This window comes from Schistocerca cancellata, chromosome 2 (assembly GCF_023864275.1).
Source record: "Schistocerca cancellata isolate TAMUIC-IGC-003103 chromosome 2, iqSchCanc2.1, whole genome shotgun sequence".
Lineage (NCBI taxonomy): Eukaryota > Metazoa > Arthropoda > Insecta > Orthoptera > Acrididae > Schistocerca > Schistocerca cancellata.
This window is the reverse complement of record NC_064627.1, coordinates 196,486,498-196,504,352: the sequence shown is the minus strand read 5'-3', so window position 1 is coordinate 196,504,352 and position 17,855 is coordinate 196,486,498. Positions and strand designations below refer to the sequence as shown.

Genomic DNA, 17,855 nt, shown 5'->3' with positions numbered 1-17,855 from the left:
CCATCTCCTTAAATTCCCACCTTTTTGCAGTTTCCTCATTTTTAATATACAGTTCATAAGCAATAGATTGTGGTCTGAGTCCACATCTGCCCCTGGAAATGTCTTACAATTTAAAACCTGGTTCCTAAATCTCTGTCTTACCATTATGTAATCTATCTGATACCTTCTAGTATCTCCAGGCTTCTTCCATGTACACAACCTTCTTTCATGATTCTTGAACCAAGTGTTAGCTGTGATTAAGTTATGCTCTGTGCAAAATTCTACCAGGCAGCTTCCTCTTTCATTTCTTATCCCCAGTCCAAATTCACCTAATATGTTTCCTTCTCTTCCTTTTCCTACTCTTGAATTCCAGTCACCCATGACTATTAAATTTTCGTCTCCCTTCACCATATGAATAATTTCTTTTATCTCATCATACATTTCATCAATTTTCTCATCATACATTTCATCAATTTCTTCATCATCTGCAGAGCTAGCTGGCATATAAACTTGTACTACTGTAGTAGGCATGGGCTTGCCCACAATAATGTGTTCACTATGCTGTTTGTAGTAGCTTACCTGCACTCCTATTTTTTTTATTCATTATTAAACCTACTCCTGCATTACCCCTATTTGATTTTGTATTTATAACCCTGTATTCACCTGACCAAAAGTCCTGTTCCTCCTGCCACCGAACTTCACTATTCCCACTATATATAACTTTAACCTATCTATTTCCCTTTTTAAATTTTCTGACCTACCTGCCCGATTAAGGGATCTGACATTCCACGTACTGATCCGTAGAACACCAGTTTTCTTTCTCCTGATAACGACTTCCTCTTGAGTAGCCCCCCTAGAGATCCAAATGGAGAACTATTTTACCTCCGGAATAATTTACTCAAGAGGAAACTATCATCATTTAATCATACAGTAAAGCTGCCTGCCCTCAGGAAAAATTACGGCTGTAGTTTCCTCTTGCTTTCAGTCGTTCGCAGTAGCAGCACAGCAAGGCCGTTTTGGTTAGTGTTACGAGGCCAGATCAGTCAATCATCCTGACTGCTGCCCTTGCAACTACTGAAAAGGCTGCTGCCCCTCTTCAGGAACCACACATTTGTCTGGCCTCTCAACAGATACCCCTCCGTTGTGGCTGCACCTATGGCACAGCTGTTTATATCACTGAGGCACACAAGCCTCCCCACCAATGGCTATGTCCATGGTTCATGGGGGGGTTGGTTTTGTTATGTGTCTGTATATCTTGTTATGTAAGTTGTTCATGAATATATTGGCTAGGAGATCACCAATTGATGATCCTATTGGAAGGCTGGAAGAGGAAATATATGTGATTCCACCTGATGAAGTTAATCGACCTTATCGAGGGAAAATGAGAATTTGGCGTTTGAAGAAAGGCATATATGCATTAAAGCAAAGTGGCCATGGCTGGAATAAATGTTTGCATAAAATTTTGATAAAACTAGGCATGTTACAGTCAAAGGTAGATCCAAGTATATATCATAAAAGGAGCAATGAAGAAATTGCAATCATGGCCATATGGGTAGATGATTTTTTTTTATTTATTTTAACCAACAGTGAAAGCCAGATGGACTTAAAAAAAAAAAAGTTACGGTCACAATTTAATATGCATGATTTAGGGCAAATTAATCAACACTTTGGCACGAAGATTCTAAGTAGTACCCACAGAGAAGAATTGTGGATTGATCAATCTCTGTACACAAAGAAAATCTTAGAAAAGTTCAATGCGGAAAATTGTAAACCTATTTCTACTCCTGTAGAAAATAATGCAGAACTGCTAATAACTGATGACAAGAAATGTAAGGAAAGTGTACCCTATTTGGAAGATGTAGGAAGTCTACTGCACTTAGCACTGACTTCTAGACCAGACATTGCATTTGCCACAAATGCAGCAAGCAAGTTTTGCAGTGATCCGAGAGAAAAGCACTGGATAGCAGTCAAGAGAATACTCAGATATTTAAATGGAACTGCTGATTATAAGTTAAAATATTCTAAAACTGGAAATGTAAATTTGGAAAGATATAGTGATGCAGACTGGGGAAATGAGCTGGAAAGCAGACACTCCATCACTGGAAGTAGGTTTAGGCTAATGGGATGGTCATGTAAGAGACAAAGAACAGTAGCTTTGAGTACTGTAGAAGCTGAATATATTGCCTTGTCCTCCACTATCCAAGAAGTTCTTTGGATCTGTACACTGATGAGTGAAATAGAATCTCCTCCAACATTAAAGCCAACTGTGGTATTTTGTGACAATATGGGAGCTATTAAACTTACAAAAAAATAATGACACCAGTGTAAGATCCAAATATATTGGCATAAGGCATCACTTTGTAAGACATCATGTGGAACAGGGAAATAAAATCCTCAGTTATCAATGCACAGAAGAAATGTTATCTGATCTCCAAACCAAGCCTCTCAGTAAGGACAAATTTCAGAAGCTGGTGAAACATTATGGTTTAACCTGGGATGTATAATATGGAGTATCTGAAAATTATTTGTTCAAGGGGGAGTGTTGGGGATATGTGAACAAACATTTCCCAGTGCACATAATGGCGCACAAGATATGATGTGCAGAGTGCATTACACTCTGTTGAATATACATGTTCCGTGTTTGTGGATGGTCAACGTAATATATTTGTGTATTAATATGTGTTATGCAAATAAAGCAAAAGTGTATTTTGTCTCTTAAATAGTTGTTACTTGTCATTTAACTGCATTAATCTGCATAAGCTACAACACAACTGACCCAACCACTGCATCTTACTGCAGTCCATCACAGTATTATCCTATCCCATCAAACACAGGGCCACCTGTAAAAACAGCCGTTTTATATACCAGCTCCACTGCAATTTCCGTACAGCATTTTTCTGTGGGTATGACCACCAAACAGCTGTCCATCTGAATGGTTGGCTGACTGCCAACTGTGGCCAAGAGCAGAGTAGTGGCAAGACATGTTGGCGAGCATAAAATGCTTCATTTCAATGGCTACTTCACAATCCGTGCCATTTGGATCCTTCTGCCCAACAGCATTTTTTCCCAACTACATTGATGGGAGTTGTTTCTGCAATCCTCCTGGACTCAAACTGCTGTCTACTCCTCCACAACCATTACTACCCTGTCACAGGATTCGATCAACACTCATCCTGCACACAACCACTTTCCCACAGCCCCCCTTTTCTCTATTCTGTTACCCCCTCCCAATCCACATCATCGCCATCATGTGCTGCACAAACTCAATGGTGCTGGTGCCCATTTCTCATTCCTATCATGCACATCTTCCCCTCCTGCACTCCTAGTGCACCTACTGCCTTCCTTTGAGCTACCAGCCACCCCTTCCCAATGCTCCCTCCCACTTACCACCTCTTTTTCTCCTGCTCTTCCACTCTATCTGACAGTTCCTCACTCCCCAGTCAAGCTGCAGTCTTGGCATTGTCAAAAAAGTATTCTTCCAAAAGCTAGCAAATTGCAATCTTCTTTCTGTGCCTGTCAATGACTCGACACCACTTCTGCTCAGCAAACTGTTACCCGAGCTTCTACCAGGGCGTTTTATTGCCATACCTATATGCCCAACCAATATTTCACACAGTTTATTTATCTTATTTTAGTGGCATGGGGATTTCCCACAAAAAATCCTTGTCGTCAAATTTCTTCCTTTCACTTTTTTTTTCTTGAGGACTCATGCTTGCCTATTTATACTTATAAAATCAATCTTTCTTCAGATACAATTGTTTGACACCAGTTATCTTCAAAATAGACCCCTTCAGTCTCTACACACCTCTCCCAACACTGTTGCCATTGCTGGAAAGCCTCATTTGGTATGGTATGCAGCTGCTCCGTCAAATTCTGCATAATGTCATCCCTGTTCTGAAGTCTGGTCCTTTTCAGAGTCTTTTCAGTTAAGGGAAAAGCCAGAAGTCACTTGGCGCAGGGTCACAGGAACAGGGAGGCTGACAAACCACAGCCATGTAAATCCAGAACTCATCACTAGTGATCACTGTGTTAAGTTGGGATTAGTGTCCACAGTATCCAGCATTTCCTGTGCAATTTCTGACAAGCTGCTTCTCCTCAGTTGTTAGCAATTTTGGCACAAATTTTGCTGAGAGACTCCTAAGGTTCAAATGTTCCATTAAATTGGAAAAAACAGATTCAGAAATAATTTTAACCTCATCTGCAAGTTCTTTGACTGTGATTCATCTATCTTGCATCAGCAGGGTCCTCATGTGATCAAGAACTTCATTTCCAGATGTTGAGGGCTTACCTGAAGAGCAGCCATCTTTGAGGTGGTGGTACCACTTCTTTACCTCTGTGGTACTCACTGCTTTTTCCATAAACAGGTGTCAAATTTTGTGGATTGTTTCAACTTTATAATCGCCAAGCTTAGAACAAAATTTGATGGATAACATTGTTCCACCACTACGAAGTCCGACAAATACCATTTACATGTATTCACTTGTCAAAAGCTAGACGGTGACTAGTTGTTTCTGCAGCCATGGAAAAAAATCAGGCATGTGGAGTACGTATGCCTAAGAAAATAGAAAGTGCGGGCACCCCAATACCATTGTTGGTTTTAGCAGTAAAAAAATATGGTCAGACTTTTTTCAACAGTCTTCATGTATCATTTTTCTCCTGTGTTGTACTCATTCACCACATGAAATGAATCATTGGAGAAGAAACTGATATCCTTCAAGAAAGAAAAATGAATATTTTGGACATAGAAAGATAGGGCACATTACTCATCCACTTGCAATATTTATACATTATGTAAGAGAAATAACTAAGTCATTGTAATGAGCATGTGGCACTGTCTCTATTTTTGATAGTAACAGTGATCAAACTACAATCCAAAAACAGTTAAAGTAGCTACTTACTTGTTGAGGCAGCTGCTTCTGTGCCCTTTTCATTCACTTCAATGAAAGTTCTCTGCTTCACTTGGCTCACAAAGAGACCAGTATCAGAAATTCCACTGAAGTCTGCCAAGTTTCTGTCAAACATATCACTTAATCCCAACTGAAATAATCAATTATTTTATCTGAGTGTCCTGGTATGGATGGGAAGAATAAGAAAACAGTCCAAAGAAAGTAATGTCTAGCAACAAAAGTAAATAATGAAATTCAGTCATATAAATAGGTGCATTATACAGTAATGTGGGAAAACAAGCATGAAATATTTATTCTGATTGAAAACTATGTGGTTACTAAACAATGATTTACCAAGAGGGGAAAAAAAACCTTCAACTCACTGAAGAACCAGTAGAAGGATATAATAGAGAAAGAAATCTGCACTCATACCTGACAGATCACAACAACAACCACTTTATTGAGATCAAATTTAATATGTATGAAACATACTTTTTATCTTCTTCATAAAGGAGAAAGACTAAAGAGTTTAATGACTGTCCTCATCTAATGTATCTAGTTCATAACTGTGACCTGAATTACTAACTAATGAAAACTGTATTATTATTAAGTCCTTCTAAAAGACACATGCTGGAGGCTGTAAAATGAAAACTGCTGAGGGATATGGACACACATCCATACGATAGAGAGAGCATGTGAATGCACTGACTGTCCACAGCAGTCAGTAATTCTGAAAGCAGAGAAATGGAGTCTTCAAAACAAGAGCAAAAGGATGCAGCACATTTTCTTACAGTGAAAAGAGTGCGGGAATGGAAATTCACTGATGAATAGCACAAGTGTATGGACATCAATAAATGTCCATTGGAATTCTGATGCTCAATTCAACCTGCAACTAAGGCTGCCATCATAACTATTTTCAATAATGAGGGCATTTTTCAATAATGAGGGCATTCACCTGTTGGACAAAAGTATCAGTAATGTGGTGTGATGTACCACATTGCATGCCACCTGCCTGATGATATTTGTCCTTCCTTGAATTCCTTGTGCTGTAGTTCAAGATGGTGGCCTGAGTGAAAGTTCCTAGAGTATAGTCACCAAAAACTGAATTGGGCAGCAAAAAAGCAAGTGTGTACAAAGTGTAAAACTGAAATTATTTCAAGTTTGCAATTCACTGTTGGCAAATTAAAAATGAATATCTCTAAACTTCAGGGAGAAAAAATTGTGTTGTTATAGCAAAATTCAGCAAATCTTCTGCAACACAGCTCAAGCGAACTAAGAAAAGCAGACGAAAGTGCCATATAAAAACAGAAGATGAAAACTACTGAAGACTGTAGCATATAAAAATTTAGTGAATAACTTTTTTTCCAAATGCTTTCTAATGCTGATTGTAGAAATTTGTGAACAGTGTGGAACCATGTGGAAAGTTGTGAACAGTGTGGAACCATGTGGCAAGATCAAAGACTGCACAAGTAAGACAACACAGTACAGAATTTTACAACAGAAAAATAACCAACATAATGTAAATGTCAACAGTATTCATTTACCAACTATTAGAAATTTTTCTGACTAAAAGAATGGAGTAGAAAATGTGAATGTAGACAGCAAACTTCCCAAACAATTACATGTAAAATTGATATTTACACTAATAGCCAAGGGTGAGGAATAGCCTCTGAATTATGAAGTATGTGTAGACATGAGATCAACAGCATGGCAAATCCAAGCGCAGATTTCTCTGACGTAACAGCAGTCACGAAAAAAATTCAAAACAATAGCGATTTTCCTTTCTTTCTGTCAGGGACAAATGATGTAGGATGACACACACACACACACACACACACACACACACACACACACACACACAGAGAGAGAGAGAGAGAGAGAGAGAGAGAGAGAGAGAGAGAGAGAGAGAGAGAAATTTTGTGCTTTCCCTTGAACAGCAAATGCACAAATTCGGAAATATAAATGTGATCATTTTTTCTGCACTGCATCATCACGACCTACACAAATGGTCCTGTGTGAATGAGGAAGTGGAAAAAATAAATAAAGATGTGCAAAATGTACAGAGGGAATTTTCTACCATGACCAAGAGCAGTGACAAAAATGTATGTTTACAGGAAGTAAACATTCCAGCAGTTCCAACCTGGACTGCTACATTGTTTCTAATTTGGATATGCACATGCAGATTAGTGTTCACTTTAGAATGAAAGCAAGGTCGAACATTTTCAAAATTAGTTAAGACAGTATACTGAAACTTCCTGGCAGATTAAAACCATGTGCCGGACCGAGACTCGAACTCGGGACCTTTGCCTTTCGCAGGCAAGTGCTCTACCAACTGAGCTACACAAGCACAACTCACGCCCCGTGCCTTACGCAGGCAAGTGCAAAGGTTCCGAGTTCAAGTCTCGGTCCGGCAGACGGTTTTAATCTGCCAGGAAGTTTCATATCAGCGCACACTCCACTGCAGAGTGAAAATCTCATTCTGGTAACATCCCCCAGGCTGTGGCAAGGCCATGTCTCTGCAATATCCTTTCTTTCAGGAGTGCTAGTTCTGCAAGGTTCGCAGGAGAGCTTCTGTAAAGTTTGGAAGGTAGGAGACAAGGTACTGGCAGAAGTAAAGCTGTGAGGACAGGGCACGAGTCGTACTTGTGTAGCTCAGTTGGTAGAGCACTTGCCCGCGAAATGCAAAGGTTCTGAGTTCGAGTCTCGGTCTGGCACACGGTTTTAATCTGCCAGGAAGTTTCATATCAGCACACACTCTGCTGGAGAGTGAAAATCTCATTCTTAAGACAGTATACTGTTCAGAAATAAATGCCAAGTTTAGTTATGTAAGACTGACTGGTGTAATAATAATTGTCAGCCTGTATAGATCTCCAAATGGAGATATAAATGTATTTTTCATCAGTATGAATTAGTTGTTAGGAAACTTTTTAAGTTTAAAACAAAGGTTGTCATTTGTGGAGATTTTAATATTGAAATGGGATATTCAGAGCAACAAGACACCAGAAGTTATTAGACAAGATAATTCTTTCAGACAGGTATGTCAAACTGAATGAGTACTTTGTCACATTGATCAAAGACCTCTGAGTCAAAATTAAGGCTGAAGATACATCTGCAAGGAATCTGCTTGGTCCCTGGCAGTCTAAAGAGCCTTTGTTTCATCAGTATATAAAATCACACTCAAAGTCTGTAAAACTGTTTCTAAATTACCTCATTCCAAAAGTATGGACTGGTACTGGATACTTACTTATGATGCTAAAAGAACAGTTCAGTTGATAAGTAAGACACTAAGTGTTATTTTTAATAAATGTTTAGAGTGTTATGTTTTTCCGAATTCCTTCAAAATCTCAAAAGTTATCCTCATTTTCAAATAGGAAGAAAAGCAACTACCAGAGAACTACTGACCAGTCTCTGTTGTGCTAGTACCCTCAAAAATATCTGAATCCTCACGCACATTCAATCAAGCAATTATTTTGGAAAGCATGACCACCTTTGCAACAATCAGTATGGATTTCAAATGGTAAAAACACCACTGTAGCTGTTCTGCGAAGTGTTGATCATACTTCAGCAACTATCAAAATTACGATGATTTTTTCCTTTTACTATGTTACTAACAAAACTGGAGTAATATGGTGTACACAAATCTACATCAGCATTAATTTGCTTTCCTACCTGAACAATAAAAGACAATTTGCCTCACTTAAAAATAGTCATTCATTAGTAAAAATTAGTCAGATTTTCCACAGGGCTCTGTCATTGGCCCCTTCTTTTTTAATGTGGCCAGCAATGACATGCCTCATTGTGTATCAGTGTCTGTAATATGCTATGCTGATTATACAACTTAACTTATTTCACATCATGACATCCCAACTCTTTATAAGATTATGCAAGCACTTCTTGACTCTGCATTACATTGGTTTGCAGCCAATAAAATTGTTCATAATCTAGGAAAAAAACCCAAATGTGTATGTTAGGACTGTCTAAGAAAACATGAAATATATGTGTCAAACCCTTGCGAATACATATTGATGCCAAACTTAATGGGGAAGAGCACATCCACCAAGTTTGTAGAAAGATCTCATAAGTAATTTATATTATTTAAAAACTGAGTGGTGTCATCAGTAATAATTGTCTCCATATGATATATCTGGGGCTCTTTCAGTCACATACCCCATATGACCTACTCATAGGAGGAAATTCTCCTATCTAAAAAAATAAAAAAAAAAAAAACTATCTGTATAATATGCAATGTTGGTCCCATAGAGCACTGTCACTATCTTTTTGTCAGGCTTAGGATAATAACAGTTGTGAGTCTGTATATCCATTTCTCTGCACTTTTTATCAGGAACAATATTAAAGAATATTGTATCTGGGAAACTTTAAATATTTAAAGATTCTAGTTGTTCTCTTCCACTTGATGTGTATGATACTGAGTTTATTATTTAAGACTGTAGCTATGCCTTGTTATCTGACTGCATTACTGTTATCTGTGTTGTACTACAAGTAGTGTGTAACGTTGACCCAAAAAAAAAAAAGAAAAAAAAAAAAAGTGCCGTCCTCCATTCACTAAGGTCAAAGTTTTGACAGTCTTAAGGACATCACACACACCCATGGCCGAGGCAGGATTCGAAACTGCGACCGTAGCAGTCGCGCGGTTCCACACATGTTATTTTGACACTAGAATAATATCCAGACATCACTGGCAAAATGGGTATTAACGTTCCTAGACACAGCCCAACAAAAATAGTGGTCAAAGTGAACTGTCTGAAGTTTGTCTGAACTGTCTTATTATGATCTGATCACGCCTCTCAACAATTTCAATTTGGTAGTTGGTAACCAATTCCACACTATGAAACATTTTTTTGATACACGTAACGTTGAAATTCATATTAAGATTATGATTTAAAAACTGTATAACTGGTGGATATAAGATATTTAATTTGTACATGTAATGTGAACATTAGTTTTAATATTTTTATTGCAACTGTAACACACTATCACTGAGAAAAACTATTCTACTGTCTGTGGTCAATGGCATGTAAGGAATCTGAATCTTCCCTTTACAGTGGACATGCTCTGCTCTTCATACACCTGTGTCATTCTCTGATGAATTTCTGTTTCCCATTCTCCTCCTGCTGGCAGGAAACTTGCCACAACCTTTGTTGTTCTTTTGAAACCTCTCTTTCTGTGTTTTCAGCATAACTAAGTGCAGTGGATGATTGACATGTGTAATTTCTCACTATGTCATCACATGAGTGTGCACCCATATCCCTCTACAGAGAGTCTGGGGCCTCAGTGCTCTTACAGGAGCCACAAATTCTTTCATAGGTAATGATTTTATGATTCCTTCAGCAGTTTTCATTCTACAGCCTCTGGCTCATCTCTCTATAAATGACCCTAATAAGAAGTAATACGAGCAAAACGTTTACTACCACATACTATTTATGCCTTGTTCATTTTCCTTTTTTGATTTTTGTAAACATATATGCTACCTTTTTGATAAAATCATTGTGTTCTGTATAACTTCTCAAAGAACTATTGTTTTCATATTTGTGGAATACTGAGATCTTTTAATATGATGCCTCAAGTCTTGTATCTGCTTCCAACAAATTCAGCAATAAAGTAAAAGCAATGTGGAATATTATAAAAAGGGAAGAGGGGAAATCAAAGCTACACACACGAACATAGAAATCAAAGTCAACAATGAATCTATATCTGACTGATGACCTCAGAAGTTAAGTCACATAGTGCTCAGAGCCATTTTTGCTCAGAATCTATGTCTAATCCCGAAGTTAGGGTGAGCTCTTTCAACATATTCTTTACGAGCATAGCTGAAAAACTGGTCAAAAATAATCCTAACACAAACTACCAACCAGCGAACCAAAAATATCACACATGTGCAGAATCAATTTTCATTACCAAAGTCACTGAAAATGATGTTGCAGAGGCCCTCAGAGAGTTAAAAAATTCATATTCAGCTGGAATTGATGGTATCCCAGCAGCTGTCATCAAATATTTTGTACACACAACTGCTGAACCATTAACTCACCTCTGTGACTGTTCTTTCCAGGTAGGTACTTTCTCTGAAGCTCTGAAACTTTCTAAACTAATTCCTGTCTTCAAACAAGATGATGATAAAGATATGAATAACTACAGGCCTATCTCAATCTCATCGTGCTCTTCTAAAGTTTTTGAAAAAATAATGTACAAAAAACTGATTGACTTCATCGGAAAAAAAACGGTTTACTAAGTTTAGCTCAACATGGGTTCAGAAGCAATGAATCTACCGAAACTGCAGTATATAACTGCATAAATACGCTATTAGATCTGTTAGATAAAAAACAACCCATAACAGGCATATTTCTGGATCTGTCAAACGCTTTTGACACTGTTGACCACAAAATATTGCTGGAAAAAATGGAACACTATGGTATCAGAGAAATTGTAAAGCAAGGTGTTCCACAAGGCTCAGTATTGGGAAGCAAGGTGTACCACAAGACTCAGTATTGGGACCTCTACTTTTCCTCCTGTATATTAATGACTTGAGCCTGAATGTGGTAGCACACAAAACAATAATATTTGCTGATGACACAACTGTACTCCTCAAAGGGGAGAATACAGAGGCTGTGTAACTATCAACACCAAAAAGACAGCTCCCATGAACTTTCAAACAACACAAAATGCAAATTAGGCCTCAGCCACTTGTCACTGTAAATAACCAGCCAATAGATACTGACACTGTTTTCAAATTCCTGGGTCTGTGGAATACACATACAGGAAAGGCAAATGCCAGAATTAGTTCTGGCTGTTATGCACTGAGTGTACTGAAAACATGTGCTAGCCTGAAAACATTAACCAGTGCATACTACTCTTACATAGAAGCCCTCATCATAAAATATGGTGTGATGTTCCGGGGAAATTCTCCAACTGCCCTGAGCACATTCAAAATCCAAAAGCGAGCAATGAGGATTATTACTGGGAGCAAACCCAGAGACTCCTGCAAACCCTTCTTCAGAAAGTTGGAAATCCTTTCACTGCCTTGCCTATACATTCCCAAGACTAAAATTTTTCAGAAACCACATAGTGCCAACTGACTCCATACATAAACACCAGGAAAAACTCAGATGTGCATATTTTATGTACAAACACTCTACTGTGTAAAAAGGGAGCTTTCCACAGGGACCTTCAACTGTTAAATAGTCTTCCTACTAGTATTAAGTCCATTGAAGACAACATAAAATTTAGCAAAGCCATGAAGTCATATTTGTTGTTGCACTGTTTTTACTCTATAAATGAATATCTAGAACAGTAATCTTGCTATTTATGTTAAACTGAAAACACTGAGCAATGGAGTGAAGTAAACTTAACCAATCTTTGCAATATAATACATTAGGATACTATATTTTAATATATGTTAACAATGTTAACTGATATTTTCTGACATCTGCAACACACTGTGTACCATCAGAACACATGGAATAAATAAATAAATAAATAAACACCCTAATTCTTATACATTTGAAGATATAATTTCTTCAAAGAAAGTTCCCTGAAATAGTCATCCAAAAGGACACACTTTCCAGTGAGATGACTAAGGCAGGCATCATCTATGCTAAGCAAACAAGTGAAGATAGCAGAAGGCTGGCAGTGATATGACCTTGTATTTAAATTAGGTATCCGTTTGTTCTTTATAAGAACAACAATGCAGGAGAATAGGAAATAATGGAATTTTGAAGTTTTGCTAAAAGGGGGGACAACATGGCTGAGTTGGGGGTTGGAATTCAATATTGGCTCAGCATTGAATTTCACAATCACAAGTTTATATGAAAGTGAAAAATTGCTGGAGTAATATGTTAATTAAAAGTTGATTTTATTCTGAGGCATATGAAGGAAACAAATAAATTTACTAGTTACTTTAATTTTTGTGGGATAAATAGTATAGTATAATATGTCTGCCAGTGGCCTTATAGAGCCAGTATTCATCAAAGAAGTTGTGTCAAGTGAATAATATAATACCTTATTGTTCAACTGAGCCATTTGTTCAGCTCTGGTGAAGTGTTTTCTCCACAGATTTTAACCACTATCACATTACCATTAAAATAAGTGGTCACTGCTGCACAGCATATTTGTTGGAAGATGGAAAGAACAGTAAGAAAGTGTTGCATATTTAACTGGATCCTTGTATGTATCATCATTACACTTACAAGGAGATGCCCTAGGGCAGGGATTGACTTTTGAAATTATCTATGTAGGTTAGGGTTCCTAGTATCACACCTTTCAGTCATTCATCAAAGTGGGCTCTCATTTGTGAGTGATCAGTGAGAAATGAATTCCTATGATTCACTTCAGCCTTAAATATAAGAACACTGTGCAGAGTAGCAGTGTTGCATAAGGATCAAGGAATATTCCTGATCTGCAGAAAGTTGCAGGTTTGAATAATGTCAGGTGCTTCATTATTTTTTACTTTTTAATTTTTATTGATAAGGCTATTTTTATTCAACTGATTAGTTTAAATGTGGCTTTTTAAAAATTTCTGATCCTTTGTTGCATCATTTTAATCCTCATATTAATTTTTCGAGTTGCTCTAATTTTTTTCTTCCTAGTATCGTTTTTTATTTGGAATCTTTTTCCACATCATTTTAGTTACTGTTATATAGTAACTCTGATTTAATTTCTTCCATTTTATCATTTTATATTCACTGCTGTTCATTCACTATTTCTATTCCTCATTTTGCTTGAATTTTGCTTCATTTGAAATCCATTGTTTCCTATATATCTTCATCTGCATTTTTTTGTCCTTAGTGCAACAAGACGTATGGTTGAATTGTTTGTATGACAATACCGATGAAAAAAATCTACATCTTGTGGGAGTGAAAAAAAGACAATTTTACACCCAGTACAGACAGATTACTTTATCTTTTGTTTCTTAAGAGATAGATCAGTATTTTCAAACATTTAAATATTGTGACAGATACATAAAAATAATTATAATCATCTGCACAAAGGTTCCAAATGAAAAATGGTAGGAAGAAAAAAGGGGGAAAAGGAGAAGTTAATACAATGATTAAAATGATGCAAAAAAGGACTAGAATTTAAACAGAGTACATTTAGATCAACTAACTGATTAAATATTATGCTCAAAGTCATTTCGATACACATTTGAAAGTAAAGAACTACAAAGCAACTGACAGAATTGGAGCACATCATCTTTAGCATGTCAAGAACATATCTTACCCCTACATTACACAGCCTCTGTGCATAATTACTAATAATCTTAAATTTAAGGCTCTAGAGTAGCCACAATATTCATTTTCATCTATTACTCACAAATGATGACCTACTTTGATGAACGACCATAAGGTAACGACAATAACCTACATGGCGGATGATTTCAAAAGCTCAATCCCACCTCTGGGGATCTCTTCTTGTTAACTCTAGGAGAGTTAGCATGCACCACAGAGCATCTAACATGTGATATATTGCCTATGAATCCATTCCTATAATATACTGTGTACTACTTCTCACTCTGTTTTACAATAATAAGATTAGTTACTGTGGCTAACTATCATTTCAAATACACGTAATTTAGTAACTGTAATATAAATGAAAGTCTTAATCCTTGGTTTTTGTGCCTTTGACAGTTAATATTTAGAAAGAACAAAGAATTTGAGTCACAAATATGTGGACCTTAAAGTAAGAAACTAACTGACCTTAATAAGTGTAGGATTCAAATTTATATCATTTTGTAGCATGAATCGAGGCAATGTAACCTCTACCTCAGCAGGATATATTGTTCTTAAAGCCTCTATAATATCTGCAACACGAAGTTGATTTTCCAGCATTCTCAAACCATCAATCTTGCGTGGCAACAAAATTACCATACTCAGGTTCCGCCCCTAAATGAGAAATTTTCAATAAGTTTATTTTTTACATTAGCTTTACATAGAAAACTGAAAAACAAGACTAAACCAAACAATGAAAAATCCATGATGGAATGTAGCAATATTATGAACAGGATAGTTGCTACTTACCACTAGTCGCTACTCAAACAGAAAGATTGTCAGAAAGTGAGCTTTCGACCAACAAGGCTTTTGTCAAAAACAGACATCACAGACATGTACATGTGCACGTGCACGCACACGTGCCCGCGCATGCACATGCTCAGTCTCTGACTGCTGAGGCCAGACTCAGAATCATATCTGTACAACAGACATATGGCCAGACACAACAGCCAGAGACAGAGCCCGAAACTGTGGTTGTGTGTGAGTGCGTGCGAGGGTGTGAGAGTGTGCGAGGGTGTGAGAGTGTTTGGTGTCTATTTGTGATGAAGGCCTTGTTGGCTGAAAGCTCACTTTCTGAGAGTCTTTTTGTTGTGCCTATCTGTGACTTAGCATCTCTGCTATATGGTGAATAGCAACTATCCTTTTCATAATACTGAAAAGCAAGACTCCCACTTCTGAAAAATAACACAATGTCACTTATAGGCATTCCCCTACATTATTAACTCCTTACTGTTTTCCAAAAAATATTTTTTTTTGTTGTGATTGTTAAATACATGGTTTATTTTTCATGAGTAGTAAATACACTCTTTAACCAAATAGTTGTTTGAGGGTAACTGCTTTACTGGGCACAGTACTGTTTGAGATGATGTATCTTTGCCTCATCTAATCTAAGGACCAATACACTCATCCAGTTAAGAAGTAGCGAATGGGACAGTATCCATGTTACAGGGCAATTTCATTCTCAAAAGCACACTGTCCTAGCAGTCCCCTGTTGTATACACTTTACCCAACTGATTTTCCAACAAGTCCACGAGTTCAGCTCATACTACAGACAAATGGCATTGTTTCATATTAAAAGTAGCATAAATGTCTAGCTCCTGAGTGCAGGCCCCGGACTTCCTGCAACAACTTAGTGGCGTGGGTGGCAAAACAGACAGTTCTCTCAATGCAACAATGAGCCATGTAATCATTATGACATGACACTCAGTCCCCATGGAGCTGTGGCAAATGAGATCTTGGGTGGAGCTGTGCAGTTGGGACGCACAGTCAGGTACCTAGCTGTCACTTTCAAAAGGTGCCAAACTTGAACACCAAAATTTTGAAGAATTGTGTGTGAAAGTGACAGGAAGGCTGCACAAGATCTACCTACTGCTAAAGCCGCAGGACCTGGGATCTGTTCTGTACAAGATGCTGCTGCATCCGGTTTTGGAATGTGCAGTAATAGTTTAGGAAACAAGAGATGATACATGTATCTATCACCCACAGAGGAAGCAAAACTAAGTTCGTAAACTCACAATGCACCTGCCTCAGGCTCTCCTGACATCCAAACTCTACAATGTAAATACTTACGTCTGCGAAAAGTTCAGGTGATAAGAGAGTGACATCTAGGGGAACTGTAGAATGTCCTGGAACTGACATCTCCAACCTGAGCATCTCAGTGCAATGCCACAATGCTCATAGATTGTTGCATCCACTGGAGACATCAGTATCCTTCAGGATACTAATACAACTTTTTTACATGTTTCAGGTAGGCCCAAGAAAAAGCTGTCAGAAGGAAAGCTTCTAGTATTGGATCAACAAAAATTTTTGAAGAAACAGCCCTGAGGACCTTAACAGGAGACAAGGAGCCTGTGTGATGTTACTGCCGCAGGATGGACAATCTACCAGGTCAGTTGTGGGCCAGTATGAATGTATGTTGGGATGCAAGCTGTCACATGGCTGTGACAGTCAAGCATAGCAGAAGTAAAGGTGGCTAGTAAGCCAGGAGGCCCAGCAGTCACCAGGGTTTTCCAGTCAGGAAGAGGGGTTTATTCCAGTGACATGGTCACAGGACGAGCTAATATGGAGGCACCTGTAACTTGAAATGTCGTCACTAATATGATTTTAAAGAAAATACATTACAACTCATAACAAGCATGCTAGAGAAAAACCAAGACAGTTTTGAAACCACGGCAGTGGGCTAAGCTCATTGAACATAAATCCATGTCTGAAGCTTTGTTAGGATGTTATAGACACTATTACCATTATTTTTATAGTAAATAGTAGCAACTGAATTCACCCCAAAATTCGCATGCATGGTACACCAGATGAAAGAGGACAATGCCTGCAATATAATGAACAGATTATTCTTCTAACCGGACAACTATAAAAAATGTTATAAACAGTTTAGTTTATTTAAGTAAGTAGTGCCATAACTATGAACTAGTCCACAGAGATAGAAGTTATCTTCTCAGCATGAGTTTCTTTCTTTAATATTCCAATAACTTTCATTGTGTATTCAACTGTACTTGGGATTTATACTTAGTGTTTTGACTAGTATAAAGTGTGATGATTTGTGTGTTTGATATTTGCTTAAAATTGTTAAAATAATGTACAAATGAATCTATTAAGAGACTAGAAAATGACTGCAAATATTTTCAAATGTTTCATCATAATTAATTATATAAAACTTTAAGAAAATTATGAATGATGGTCAGGATGAAAGAATCTGCACTGAATCAAGGAGTGGTCAATAACCAAACATTTGAAAAGCATGCGGGACAGAGCTTATGGTCTTTTGCATGACATTTGTATCTGGAGTGTTGGTGAGCTGTTCCAGCTGGAGCTGGTAATGCTATGGGCAGTGTGTTTGCTGCAAATGTTATTTTGCTGCATTTGGACTTTCACATTGTGATTTAGTGCATACTGCTGGGCATAGTGCTAGATCTGCACAAAGTTATACCAAAATTTGCACTGGTGATAGACACTGTTCAGTTATTCAATGAGTTATTTGTCTGTGGCCACCATCCACAAACTTGGTGCTTTTTTTTTAAGAGGATTTATATAAAACTTAAAATCAATTTGTTTTTAGCAGTGTTGTTATCCTTCAGGATTTCAACCAACAGATCTGATCCCAGTACATCTTTTACTAAATTATTCGCTAAGGTCTCACTGATACTATTAGGCTTTGGTATTAATATTATATTGTGTTGTGGGGCTAAATAGCGATGGT

General features: G+C 37.5%; 1 protein-coding gene across 3 annotated transcripts in view; it reads right to left on the bottom strand.

Annotated features, from left to right (window-relative positions):
- Nucleotides 1-17,855, bottom strand: part of LOC126161516 (leukocyte elastase inhibitor-like) — a 147,527-nt gene that overhangs the window by 63,686 nt on the left and 65,986 nt on the right. For all 3 annotated transcript variants that reach the window (XR_007534927.1, XM_049917422.1, XM_049917423.1), the window contains exons 6-7: nt 14,573-14,758; nt 4,878-5,016 (exon numbers count right to left, since the gene is read on the bottom strand). Coding sequence is in view for 2 of the 3 variants with exons in the window: in XM_049917422.1 (XP_049773379.1) it covers nt 4,878-5,016; nt 14,573-14,758 (325 nt within the window). In the remaining variant the exon portion in view is untranslated. The remainder of the gene's footprint in view (nt 1-4,877; nt 5,017-14,572; nt 14,759-17,855) is intronic.